Source organism: Galeopterus variegatus, unplaced genomic scaffold, assembly GCF_000696425.1.
Source record: "Galeopterus variegatus unplaced genomic scaffold, G_variegatus-3.0.2 Scaffold1188, whole genome shotgun sequence".
Classification (NCBI taxonomy): Eukaryota; Metazoa; Chordata; class Mammalia; order Dermoptera; family Cynocephalidae; genus Galeopterus; species Galeopterus variegatus.
The window spans coordinates 209,359-223,738 of NW_007727299.1; the positions used below are offsets into that span (position 1 = coordinate 209,359).

Sequence of the window (14,380 nt, forward strand, 5' to 3'; positions counted from 1 at the left end):
TATAATTGGCAGAATATTTTTAGCTCATTGGAAGAAAAAAAGTTATCTAAATACTAAATATTATTTAATATAGTTGGGCTAAAATATCACAGCAAATATCTATAGCCATACATTAAAACATTAAAATAGGCATTTGTGAAAGTAGATTGGTGCTTACCTAGGCCTAGGGGGAGGAGATAGGGGGAAATGGTGAGTGACTGCTCATGGGTATGGGGTTTCTTTTGGGGGTGATGAAAATGTTCTAGAATTGGTTGTGGCGATGGTCGCACAACTCTATGAATATACTAAAAACCATTGAACTGCACACTTTAAATGGGTGCATTGTATGACACGTGAAAAGTATCTCCATAAGATTATTTTTAAAAAGGCATAAGCATTTAAACTTCAATTTTCCCTTCTTTTCATGCTTACAGGAAATCATTTCAGTAGGCAATACAGTTTTTAAAAAGTGCTCCCTCCCCAATTTGGCTCCTTTCTCAGCAATTACGGTGCATGCTGCACGGAGTACTTGTTCTGAGGATTTTTCTAACAGTATGTGGGTCAGCATGGAAGCGGGTGCTGGACAGGGATGAAGAGGGAACACTGATGGACTGGGAGGCTGTTGTCCAAAGCCCCTGTCCCCAAGCCAGGAATAATGAAGCTTTGCCAGGTTGGGAGCCACTACTTCAAGTTTCTTGAGGTTTTCCATAAGCACAGCCCAATTTGCAACAGGATTTGCAAGCTTCCAGTGAAGCCAAATAAATATGCCACATGTTTAATTATATATGTTATGTAAGAATTGACGTCCTTTAAGGAGACGACAGGAGCAAACAAGTTACTCAGAGACTCAAAAATCTTTGAAAGAATTAAGGAATCTAAAGTCAAGAGCCTGAAATNCATAAGCACAGCCCAATTTGCAACAGGATTTGCAAGCTTCCAGTGAAGCCAAATAAATATGACACATGTTTAATTATATATGTTATGTAAGAATTGACGTCCTTTAAGGAGACGACAGGAGCAAACAAGTTACTCAGAGACTCAAAAATCTTTGAAAGAATTAAGGAATCTAAAGTCAAGAGCCTGAAATTTAAAAAAGGAAAACTTCTGCCTGTGGGACCCCTGTTAACCCTTGTTATCCAGCATCCTTCCTATTTCTCTTTTGCTGTCAGTTATTGTGTGCCTGTGTTAATATTAGCTTGAATTAAATAAGAATAGGATGGTGGGAAAGTGTTTGATATATTTAAGAACCTCAGAAAATTATTTTTATGGTATTCTTGTTTGGGGACTTTATATCATGGCTTCTTCCACGAGTCATTCATAAAATGGAATAATAATCCTATTTCATAGAGTTGTTGGGAACATTAACTAACATAATGCATGCAGCGTGCCTGGCACATGGAATGTATGGACTACTGCATTGTTACTTATTATTATTTACAGAAGAAATTGGCTGGGTTAGCACCCTCTAATCTTGCCACTCCAACCGTGTCAAGGTGAGTTCTGCCTGGGCCTGGGGGAAGGTCAGAGGGGGGCCAGGCTGCTGGAGTTTGAATTTCAACTCTGCTACTACCCAGCTTTGTGACCTGGGGTCAGTTTCCTTACGGATCTACTCCTTAGTTTTGTCATGATTGATACAATAGGTTATTCAAATTAGAAATAATATATCTACTTCATAGGGTTGTTATGAAGGATTCAATAGGCTGATTTTTGTAAGGTGCTTAGAAAAGTGTCCAGCACATTGAAAGTGCTGACTCAGGTTGGTTGAATCAAAAGAGATGTAGATGATAGCTGGGCTCTGCTGTGGAAGGGATAAAGGCCGTGCAGGGCTGAAAAGAACAAGTCCAGGGCACTTCCTCCTAGAAGGAAAAAGTGGCACCAGGTGGGAAATATTCAGAAAAAATTGCTGGGACAATATTGGCACTCCCACCTGCTTGCTAGAAAGCTCTTAGAAATGAGGTGGGTGCTTACAAGGGGACTTCAAAGAGTTCATGGAAAGATTTGTACTATCTTTTAATCTATTTTTCCACAAACCATGGCTTCTTCCATGAGTCATTCATAAAATGGAATAATAATCCTATTTCATAGAGTTGTTGGGAACATTAACTAACATAATGCATGCAGCGTGCCTGGCACATGGAATGTATGGACTAGTGCATTGTTACTTATTATTATTTACAGAAGAAATTGGCTGGGTTAGCACCCTCTAATCTTGCCACTCCAACCGTGTCAAGGTGAGTTCTGCCTGGGCCTGGGGGAAGGTCAGAGGGGGGCCAGGCTGCTGGAGTTTGAATTTCAACTCTGCTACTACCCAGCTTTGTGACCTGGGGTCAGTTTCCTTACGGATCTACTCCTTAGTTTTGTCATGATTGATACAATAGGTTATTCAAATTAGAAATAATATATCTACTTCATAGGGTTGTTATGAAGGATTCAATAGGCTGATTTTTGTAAGGTGCTTAGAAAAGTGTCCAGCACATTGAAAGTGCTGACTCAGGTTGGTTGAATGAAAAGAGATGTAGATGATAGCTGGGCTCTGCTGTGGAAGGGATAAAGGCCGTGCAGGGCTGAAAAGAACAAGTCCAGGGCACTTCCTCCTAGAAGGAAAAAGTGGCACCAGGTGGGAAATATTCAGAAAAAATTGCTGGGACAATATTGGCACTCCCACCTGCTTGCTAGAAAGCTCTTAGAAATGAGGTGGGTGCTTACAAGGGGACTTCAAAGAGTTCATGGAAAGATTTGTACTATCTTTTAATCTATTTTTCCACAAACTTTTAGAAGTACCCTCGTATGAGCCCAGGATGGCATAGATATAATCCTCAAGAAAATCCAAACTCGAGATTGGATTACCAGATAGCTCTTAAGGCCCTGTCTGATGTAGTGCTGAGATTAATTCTATAAACTGGACTTCAGTAAAACCTAAAGCATGATTTAAGAAATGGATAAAAGTGGTAAGAGAAAAAGCAATCAGAAAAGGAACAAAAATTTTAGCTATCTGACTTTTCCTAAAGGGATTCTTTTGTTTTTATTTGCTTCTAATATTTGAAGACTTCCAGGAGTATACTATTTGTCACTTAAAAAAACAAAAAAGAGCCCCCAGCAATGTTTACATAGAAACATGCTGTCTCTCCAACTGAGCTTTAGAGAAATGGGGACTTTGCAGTGGGAGAGTTTCACACAATATCCTGCCTTCAACAGTACGATAACAGTAGCCCTACTTTTGAATCTATATCTTCCCTTGAATCCGGGAAGACACAACCACATACCCCTGGCCCAGCTCACAGCAACACCCGGTCTACCTACTGACCCATCTCCCGGCTCCTGTAGCCCACAGGCTGTGGTCTGGGGCTGCTGGTGGTAGAGGCTGTGGATGAGGATGGCTTTGGCAAGATGCTGGGGGTGGCCTTGTCTGCGGTGACAGCCAGAACCTGCATCAGAGTGACAGGCTGCGCAGTTGTCCCTGGAACGATTGGCTTCTGACATGCTTTTGTGGTCTCACCTGTAAGAAAATAGAATTACACCAGGGCCTACAAAATAGCCTGTAGGCTCTTACAGAACTAGAAATTAAAAAATTTTTTTTTATTGAACACTAGCTTTGAGGAAAGACCTGTGCTAGCCACTGTAGAGGGTGAAATCTAGACGAACAGCCCACAATTCCTGCCTAAATCATCTCAGAGCAATAAGCCAATAAACAAACCAACGATTAGAAAAGCAATAATGTAGTTAAATGACAGTACAAAACTACAGCTGCACAGACAAGGCAGAACATGATTAATTGCCAGTTAATTTGCCAGGCACCACAAGCAACGGGTCCATGTAGATATTTTTTTTTTTGCTGTTGCAGTTAGCACTGGCCTAACAATAGATACTTTGGGGGCTTTCCCTCTGACTTACTCTTAGAGAATGCATTCTAGATGTTCTAGTTTAGGTTGGCTCTTGACTAGTCAAACAACTCCTTTGGGCTTCAGTTTCCTCATCTGTAAAATGCAGTAACAAAACTAACTAGAAGGTAAGGATCATCTAGATTCTATTTCTAAATCGTGCTCTTCATCCATGTGTGATAATGTAGATTGCTTCCACAATTTTAAACACCACTGTAGGTGCTTCTCTGTAAAGCCAGTCTCAATTTGTTAGTGCTCTGGGTGTCCTGAGATTACCTCTGAAGGTTTAGGGCAAGGGGGCAAGTGGCTGCCCACTGGGCATCAGGGATTGTCTTGAGAACCGTGGGTCTGTGCCAGAGGGAGACGCATAGTGGCCCCCAATGTGAAGAGCACCTCAGTCCTGGGAGGGACCAGCTACCCTCTGTTGCACGTGCCTGCTGGGCCCACGGGGGCAGTCTGGCTGCTACAGCTGTGCATCCTACTAGTGTCCTGTGGCTGCTGTAACAAATGATCACAAACTGGGTGGCTTAACACAACAGAAATTTATCCTCTCACAGTTCTGGAGGCCAGAAATCCAAAATCAGTATCAAACTCAGGGCCAAACCCAAGGTGTCAGCAGTGCTGAACTCCCTTGGGAAGCTCTAGAGTAGACTGTGTTTCAGTTCCTGCTGGCTGCTGGCATCCCTTGGCTTGTGGCCATGTCACTCCAGTCTTCAGCATCCTCAGTTCTTTCTCAGCTGCATCTTTGCACGACCTTCTCCTCTATGGGTGTGAAATAATCTCCCTCTGTCTCCCTTTTACAAGGATGCATGTGATTGCATTTAGGGCCCACCCAGATAATCCAGGATAATATTCCCATCTCAAGATCCTTAAATTAACTGCGTTAGCAACTCCCCTCTCACCCCTCTATTTGCCATATAAGGAAACATCCACAGGTTCCAGGGATTGGATGTGGATACTTTTGGGGGGCATTTTTCAGCCTACCACATCATCCCAGCTCTAGCCTTCACTATGCTTAGGGGTGATGCATTTTGGTACACAGACAGCAGGTTCAGGACATAGCACCTGAGATTAGAAGCTGATTCCTTCTTTGGGGAAACCATCCAACTTCCTCTTTGACATTGTACAGCATCCTGAGAAAACCGTCAGACTGTAGTCCTGGGCCAGCCATGCAGACACATTTGTGGTGGGGTGTTCAGATCTGCGGCCTGGCACTGCTCATTTCCCCACCCTGACCCTGTTGCCTTCTGCAGGAATCACAGCAATGACTTGGGAGAGCAGGCCAGCAATCAGCAACCCTGGAATTGGGTGGGAGTCAGCCATTCAGGCTGCTCCTGTAGGCATTAGCCAGGCAAGGCAGGAAGCAGATCCCCCATTTACCCTGTTTCTTGCTAATAGTTGGTCACCTTTAAATCTGCCTATAGAATGTGCCAGACAAATCCCGAAAGAGCTGGCAGTGTTCTTGGGGGTTCAGCCAGTCTTTGAGATATCCTAGGGTCAAACCAAACCTGCCTAAATTATGACATTTCCATTACTTTTAAGGGATTCAGCTTTCACAATGAGTCCTAAGGAAGTGTCTAATTTCTTCAGACTACTCTTCTGTCTTACCCTCTGGTAAATGCTAATAGGCATTAATGCCTCTTTAGGGAGATGCGGACCCAGGTTTGACCTACTTCATCTAGCAAAAAACCATTTAACAGAATCACTTGTACATTTTATGAAATAGGATATAATTATTAATTTGGAGAGAAATATATAAATAAACTGACAGTACATTTTACTTTTAAATTATTAATTAAACCACAATATGTGAAATATAAAACTTCTACTTTGCAAATAGTGAATATTCTTGCCACCTTAAACTTACTATACTTGCATATTGAAAATCTGAATTATCTTTTTCACACACCATTGGCTAATTGCAAAGCTTCTGGCTACCCCAGTGTGCCTTTGCTAATATTGATTCGCTAAAGAGAGGTTAAATATCCTGAGGGCAGCCTTTGAGTTACTTGCTTATAACACAGATGCTTTCAAGCACATCATAAATTCAACCAGGGTAGCCATGGGCTTCCGTGGACTTCCATGGTTGTTTTTGCCTTCTCTCTTTCATGTGTTTAGGAGGGGAGATAGAGAAAAATCACTCTACCTACCCCAATTGCTCCCAATTCCTTACTGAACATAATGCCCTTGGTGTGATCCAAAGTGAATTCTTCATGGAACCAGGTTCTTTTTGAGCAAATTTGAAATAAAACCAGTGAAATAGTTTCTTCATAAAATCTCAGATACATAGAGGTTTGGACTTTTTTTCAAAGATTTTCATGGGAAAACATTTCAAAACGTCCCTTAGGCTCTTTTGGACACTCCTGACAGCCACCTTCTCTGCAGCAGGTGGCGCCTCAGCTCTCCCTACACCTGGCTCATCATTAGAATTACAGAGGAGGTGTGAAAATGCAGGTGTGAAAATGCAGGCTACAGGGCTCTGTCACAGAGATTCTGATTCACTGGATCTGGGGACACCGGGGGAGGGCTTGAATTTCTGATTTGGGAACCACAGCTAGGGCTGGGCTGGTCTCCTGGCTCTACCCTCACCAGCCCAGCCACTAAATCTTTCTGAGCATGGGTCCCTTTGCTGGAAAATGAGGATGGTCATACCCACTCGGCAGGGCTGTTGTTGTAATTAGAGATCATGTCTATAAAGAGACCACATGGTGTGTGACCATGGTTGGTATTCGATAAATGGCAGTAGCTGGAGTTTCTCAACCTGATATTCCTCCGCCTCCCCCAGTGAAAAACAGTGCTTTCGGTAGGTGTCAAATGGGAGGTGAACTGAAGGAGACTGAAGCCAATTTAGCAGCAATTAGCCCGGAGGTCAGAGTGATGGGGGAGGATTTGGTGCTTTCCACCCCTAACTCATTACATGCCTCGGGGTCATACATGAAGGCAGAATAGCTCATATTCGCTGAGCATATACTATGTGCCAGATACTATGAAGGCCTCTTTTACATAAGCATTCACATTTAATATTAATCACAATTCTGGAAGTTGATCCAAGTATTCCTATTTTTAAGATAAGGGACAGGTTTTCTAAGAGGTCACAAAACGCATTTTAGGTCACACAGCAGAGCCAAGATTTGGACTCATGTTTGTTTGATTCCAAATCCTTGCTGCTTTTCACAAAAGAGGCATAAAGTGGAAGGCAAGTCATGAGTAGCTTCAGGATTCCTGAATGTGGCTCCCATTAGAAGGTGGCCGAGGGTCACTTGAGATCTTATTCTCAAGAGAGGGTGAGGGAGCGGCCTTGGCCTTGGTAGGCACAGGCAGTGAGGGCGGAGGTTCCCGGGAAGTCACACTTGTGATAATGAACTGCAGCCTGCCTTTCTTCCTGGGCGGGGACTCAGCAGACAGCCAGGGAAAAGCAGGAGGGTTTCCTGGCACTCTCTTCAGTGGCAGAGTAATAAAGATTTATTTTCCCTTCTCTTGCTGGGGTACCAGGAATGTGCTTTCCCAATTTTTGGTGAACTTGTACAAACCAACACTTAACTTGTTTTTATTTAGCTCAGAACAACTAGCTGAGGCTCTAGCCAAGTAACAGCTGCCCGACTAATGTTTGCTAACTGCCTGGGGCACAGCATTTAAATCTCAGGTAATGTCTGTCCTCAGTGTGAGCTGCAAGATGCCTTCTATTTTTCGAGTGAGATAATTTCCCTTGGAAGAAAGTTGTTATGCTTTTGGGGGTCCTCCTAACCTGATTTACCTGTTAACTCACATTCTTGGAGAGACTAGGAAGCTTTTGTAGGAGCATGCTGAGACCCGCTCGCTGCTGGCCCTCCCATCTCCAGCTCTTCTGCTTCCCCCAATTCATAAAGAAATTTTATGGTTTAAGGAAGAGTAGCAACAAGGGGCCACCCCTGTGTGGTTTTCACTGGAATTTTATATTTGAATTGGTGAAAACTTACTCTGTGTTGGGTCTGTGACTTTAAAAAGAGAGGTTCCTCTATTTTGAAACTGGGAGAGACCCAAGTACCCTTTACATGTTGTAATGCTTATAGTTTAGCTCGGGGTCAGGCACACAGGAGGTACTCAATATGTGGTTATAGAATGAATGAATGAATGAGGGACTTTGCTCTCTCCCAGCCAAATGAAGGTGCTTTGTGAGAGTCATTCATCAGGATTGTAGGGGCCTGCAAGGGCGGGGATGAGCATCTCCTTTCCCTCCATCTTTCTGTGTCACAGCATCCACAGACCCCCTTGTGCACTGTGGGAGCACTTTTTGCAAAGAGTTTGGGGGGAGTATTCTAGGAGTCCATAGGTACTCTCATTATAAAAATAGGGGGTGGGGGTGCTTGACATGTGGTCCCTGAGGCTGAGGGGTTTACATGGCACCTGTTTCTGCCCTAGGGACCTCTGAGAGGGACAGGGGTGCCACTGGAGTGTCCCAGGCCAGCAGGGCTCAGGAGCCAAAGGTGAAGTGAGATGGGAAGAGGAAGGTAACCTCACCTCATTCCAGTTCTCCACAGACCCCGGAGGGGGCCAAAGAGAACCCCAGCCATTGCCATGGCTCCATGTGAAGGGGCTGCCCAGGGGGCTGCTGGGCCTGGGGATGGGATACTTAACTTGGAGAAAGGGGTGGGAGCACAGATCTCTGGCCCAACAGGGGAGGCCAGGTTAGAGCTGAATACTGTCCCCTTGCCCCAGATATCCACATATATCACCTACTCGGAGTCATTGTATCAACAGAGGCTGCCAGGCTAGATGAAACAACAGATACCAGCCATTGAAGACCTGTTTGTCCTCCCTGTGCCCAGGCCAAAAGAGGACAGGTGATATCTCAGAAGCAGTCCACAAAGCACCACCATCCACTACCAGCTTATGGGTGGGGGTGGAGAATAGCTGTATTCTTGCAATTAAACAAACAGGTCTAGGTCACTGCACTATTTAAGAAGTCAATAAAAATATAGTTGAGATAGTAATTGGGGGAAAACCAAAAAACATTCCCTATTTGTATGCCAAGGCTCCTCAAGTTGGGGCTCTATGTGCCCTGTTAAAGGCATAAGAAAATTTTAGATGATGATTTAGAGAGGGGTTTCTGGAGCCAGCCTGTCTGGGTTTGATTCTTAGCTCTGCTACTTTCTAGCTGCTTAGCAAAGGATAAGTTTCTTAACTTCTCTGTGCTGCTTTCTCTCACACTGTAAAATAGGTCCAAGAGTAGTACATACTGAAGGGGCCTGGGGTGATTAAACACTCTTGGAAAAGTGCCTGGCACACAGCAAATGCTCAATAAATGCTAGTTTCCATTGCTATTCTTAAACCACATTCACCTTAAGTGCATGAATAGAAGCTGAACTAAATCAGCTAGCCCATCAACTTTCTGGGAGCAATGCAAAATCCCATTATAAGGCAACTCACAGCTTCTCTTTGACTGTGTGAGAAATCAAAGCACCTTCAAAGATGCACTAATGCATAGTGCAGTTCTTGATTTAACAGCTGAACTAAATCAGCTAGCCCATCAACTTTCTGGGAGCAATGCAAAATCCCATTATAAGGGAACTCACAGCTTCTCTTTGACTGTGTGAGAAATCAAAGCACCTTCAAAGATGCACTAATGCATAGTGCAGTTCTTGATTTAACACAGAGAATAAGAAAAAGATATTTTCTTGGCCTGAGGTCAACCTGTACTCCCTTTTGTGGTTCACATGGAAGCTGGGTTGGCACAACCCCATGGGCAGTGTATTTCTGGCCTGGGTTATCAGGATTAGCTGCTTGCTGTTATCACATAAGACACATTTTCTTTTTGCTTCCCTTCATTTCATACCTAAGTAGATACAGCCTTTCTCCTTTTAGCTGCCAGGAAACATTTCCAGACAGAATGTCATGTCATCTTCTACAGTAACAATACAATAAAATTCAAGGCAACAATCATCCTGAATGAAAATGACACAAATACAGAGACAATATTGGAATTGCAAAAGCAAAAAATAAAGCTGTCACTCTTCAGCCCCAGCCATCTGATCCCATTGGTTTCTGTGCCATGTTCCTGGCATCTGTTAAAATATTACGAGTCAGTGGAGCTTGACTAGTTAAGATGTTAACTTCTGCACTATCTCCTAAAACACAACATTGTGTGTTTATGAACTCAAAAGGTTTAGATTAAATCACACATGAATACTTGCCTGCTTGGGCAGCTGGGCTTCTGGATGATGAATATGTAAGAACCGATGGGTAGGTTACACCCTTTTTGGGTTTACTTTCTGCAAAACAAGAAAAAAAAAGATTTATTTCTAGAGCTAGAGGTTTTAGATGGCTCGGTACAAAGTTGATTCCCTCCTTCTAATTTCTCTTTCTTGATTCAATAGATTTAGTGTTCCTCATGCTGAATCGTTGATTACAATAAGAAAGTCAAGTGGTATTTTGTTTTCCTGTACAGCATGTATCTTATTAATATTGGAATGGAAGCAATAAAATCTCCGTGGCTTGGAGTTGTTTAACATTAGCAACCCTGATTTTGCCCATGAAGATGTAAGGTTTTCATACATGTGGCTTTGGACATTTAATTATGTCAGGATATGAACATGAAAATGTTCCACGTGCTCTCCTTTTAGATGATGGAGTCCTCTGGGCACAGGCCGGCCATGTGAATGCTACCTCTCACTTGCACAGATCCCGTGGGATCCATTTGAATTCCACAGCTGTACAGAAACCTGAAAGTAGGTAAATACAGATCAGGCTTGAAACTAACCATTTATTGCCCACCCAGGGAGAGATACTATAGATGCCGGGCAAGGAGGAGGAATGGTAATGTCTATCAGGGAAACAACGGAGGCATAAAAAAGAAACGTGATCAGGTGATTGGGGCTGGATAAGCAGGCACCAAACCTGCTATGACTGAAGATTGCCCGGGAAGGCTGCTGCCTGTAAAATCTTCTTCCAATTGTGAAGTGATGCCTGAAATTCCACCGTATGAGCTTTGTTCCTCAATTAAGCTGAAAGTGCCACTGGGATGTAGCAAGGCCCCTCAAGGCAAATAATTTGTCTGACTTGGTAATTGTTGAATTCCCAGTGCCTAAAGCAGCGTCTGGCATGTAGCAGGTGCTCATGAAATACTTAAACAGCGAAGGAATATCTTAAAGTCTAGATATCTTAAATTTCATATTATCCTTCAGAGGAGCATCACCTATTATCCAGTATTTGTATCTAATAATGGAAGCATTTCAGCTTTCAATGTGAGGGAATACTTTTATAGGATGCGGCTTATGGAGGGGATTGTTGCGTGGAGAGCTGAGGGGGATGGAACAGAATTTAGTGCACCATCTTGCCAAATGTCCTTTTGGCACACTGGATTGTAGGGTCATGATGCAGACAGAATAATGGCCTCAGGAGGGTCCTGGGATTGAGAGTAAGAAAATCTAGGTTTTTGTTGCTATTTTACCTTTAACTGACTGCCCCAATCTTTGAGACTCTCATTTTTTCATTCAGAAAATATGAATAATGCTATGGCTCTACTTTCTACACAAAATTGTAGGGATCTAATGGGAAAAAAAAGTTAAAATGTTTTGGAACTATGTATCTCCATAGAGATGCAAAATTTTTTTCTGGTATTACCTATTAATGCCTCTCAGAGTGGGGATGAGGCAAAACGTTTGGACTCACTTGCATTACTTCACCTCATTAAAATCACCTGAGAACAGAACTTGGCACTTCCAAGTCCTCCACCCATGTCCAGGCCTGCTCTGAATAGACAGTGATTGAGGTTATTTCAGACCCTGTGAGGGCCCCGTGGCTGTGGCCACACTTTATCGACAGAAAGCATTGCAGAGACATCATCTCCCTGTGTTTACTATTTTTCTCACACTTAAAACCCTATGGTTCTTGCTGTTTCTATTCAGAAGGAAAATGAGTGTGAGCTCAGTTTCCTGAAATGTGGCTGGAAGAACAAATGGGTGGTATTAGGGGGTCCCTCACTGACCTTTCACACCCCTGTGCTATCCAAAGACTATGCTGACCAAAAATGTGCGTCCCCTCTCTCGCCCCCCTCCATTCCGCCCAACAAATTACTTAAAGGAGCACAGCAACCTGTAACAATTAGAAAGAAAAACCTAGAGAAAGGTCATGGAGGCCTCTGAGCCTGCAGAGGAGGATTCTGACATGATTCAGTTAAACTCACTGGCGTGAACCTCTGAATAATGGGGAGTGAACTTGGCCGCTGGCCAGGTGACACCCTTACGCTGCAGTGCGCTCTCCTAACTCATCATTCCAAGGAGGCTTCCCAGCCATTGCGGAGGCACAAATGTTTATTATCATTGGCAAAAGTGTTTTTGGTTAAATGTCACTAGGTGGAATGAAGGGAGATGGAAGTTGAGATTTATAGGGAATAATCTCAGCAGACTGATTTTCATTTAAAATACCTAAAACATCTCTACTCTCATGGAATTAATTTTTCTTTTAACACTCTGTTGGGATTTGTGGATGGCAGGCTGAGCACTTAAGGCTGAAATGCTCTTATTTATCCAGGAGCTATTTAGTAAACACTTACGTGAAGAATATATTTCTCTCTATCTGAACACATTTGTAATCTAGATATTAGCTTTTTCTTGTGGTCCCTGTTCTGAATTCTTTGTTGTAAGGCAAAGACCCACAGTACTGTGAATGATGCCCTTCCACTATGTGACAAAGAAACCAGTCTAGTTTGAATGCAAGGTGTGCAGAATTCAGCAGGCAAAAGGAAACAGGGATTGTTCAAGTTCAGGAGAATTGTAAAAGGTAGTCCTGCTACAACTCAGACTGATGGAGTACGGTAGGAGTTTGGGGCACGGGATACCTAATGGTGCCAGAAAACCACCCAGATTGGCAGACCTACTATAATATGGGACATTTTCCTCTTCCTGCTTCAGTTGACTTTCCATAGGGGCCTCCTTCTCAGGACAGTCCCATGGTACCTAATCTTGTCGGAGGCCAGAAAGGTTTGCTAGAATCTAGTTTAAAATCCCATGGAACCTCCTTAGAGAAAATGAGAGATTCAAGTCCAGAGTAAGGTAAATATAGGTGTGCATAGAATGTTGTATCCCATTCCAACACTAATGTGAACACGTCAAAATCTTGATGGGTTCCTACTAGTTAATCTTGGAAAACTTGAGCACCAAAAAGAATAATGATGGTAATAAATTATAACATATTGCATTTTAAAAAACAATCCATGTGTCCATAGTCTACTTTAAAAAATAGGCACAAAGGGTGGAAAAAACTCTTCTTTATATAAGAATACTAGCTAATAAATGTGAAAGGAATGACAAAATTAGAAAAATTATAATTTTGCAATTACTAATGTCATATTTGCTATAGCAAGGACCAGCAATGGTTGTTAAAACCATTGGGTGAAATTTGTTGGGGAACAAGCTACTCAAGCTGTTTTAAAGTATCACCCTACAGACTGCATATTAATTACACGGTATCTTTGCCATGGAGAGAGATGATAAAGTATCCAAGTAATCAAACTTAGCATTATCAACAACTGGACAAGTTGACATTATGTGTCTCTTGATGTGGCTATTCTGGTGTGACACAGTGGATATGCTATGATACTACCTATCTTTGCCAAATATTTAAACTGAATCCAATTATGAGGAAACGGATGGATGTGTTTGTGGTCCAGATCGTGGGACATAGCACTAGACAACTGGCCTGGGCTTCAGAGATGTCAATGCCATGCATGACCAAAAAAGATAGTGTGCTGGAGGGTGGTTCTAGAGTAGAGGAGATTAAATAGACGTGACAAGTAAATGCAGTGCATCATCTTTGGATTGTGGATCCAAAAAAAGATAAGAAATTATTATAAAGAATATTTTGGGGATAATTGAAAACAACTGAATAAGAACTGTTTATTAGATAATATTATTGTATAAATGTTAATTTTTTAGGTGTGGTATTGGTATTGTTGTTATTTAGGAAACTGTTCTTGTTCTCACAAATTATGTGCTAAAGTATTTAGAGATAAAGTGCATGATGCTTGCAGCTTACTCTCACATGGTTTAGAACAAGGATAGGTAGGTAGGTAGATAAAGCAAATGTAGCAAAATATTAACAATTGATGAAGCTAGGTGAAGGGAATATGGATATTCTCTGCACCATTCTTTTAATTTTTTAGTAAATTAAAAGAGTTTCAAAATAAAAGTCTGGGTTGGAGAAATTCACAAAGATAGAAAAAAGTGGGAGGTGGGTCATGATAGTACAAAGATACGTGGTTATCTTTTCACTGTGAAATCCCAATAGTCTTTAGTTCATTGACATTAACTCTTTGAAAGAGGGGGAAAAAGAGTAAAAATGAAAATCTACAAAAATCCTATGGAGCTAGTTAGGGAGACTTGATTGAATAGTGAAACAATTAAATAAAAATTAAAAAATCTAAAATACAGTTGTAGCTCAGTTCTCTAAGAGCATATGCGCACATCTATTCATTTACCAGAAAACTCAAGGAATAAGGTTCTAGATATGAGGCACATTTGGTCTAACTAAAGGAATAGTTCAAAAAC

At 42.2% G+C, this 14,380-nt stretch overlaps 1 protein-coding gene across 1 annotated transcript in view; it reads right to left on the reverse strand.

Annotated features, from left to right (window-relative positions):
* Positions 1-14,380, reverse strand: part of VIT (vitrin) — a 90,375-nt gene that overhangs the window by 40,342 nt on the left and 35,653 nt on the right. The window contains exons 5-6 of the mRNA XM_008575442.1: positions 10,028-10,105; positions 3,284-3,475 (exon numbers count right to left, since the gene is read on the reverse strand). Of these exons, the coding sequence (XP_008573664.1) occupies positions 3,284-3,475; positions 10,028-10,105 (270 nt within the window). The remainder of the gene's footprint in view (positions 1-3,283; positions 3,476-10,027; positions 10,106-14,380) is intronic.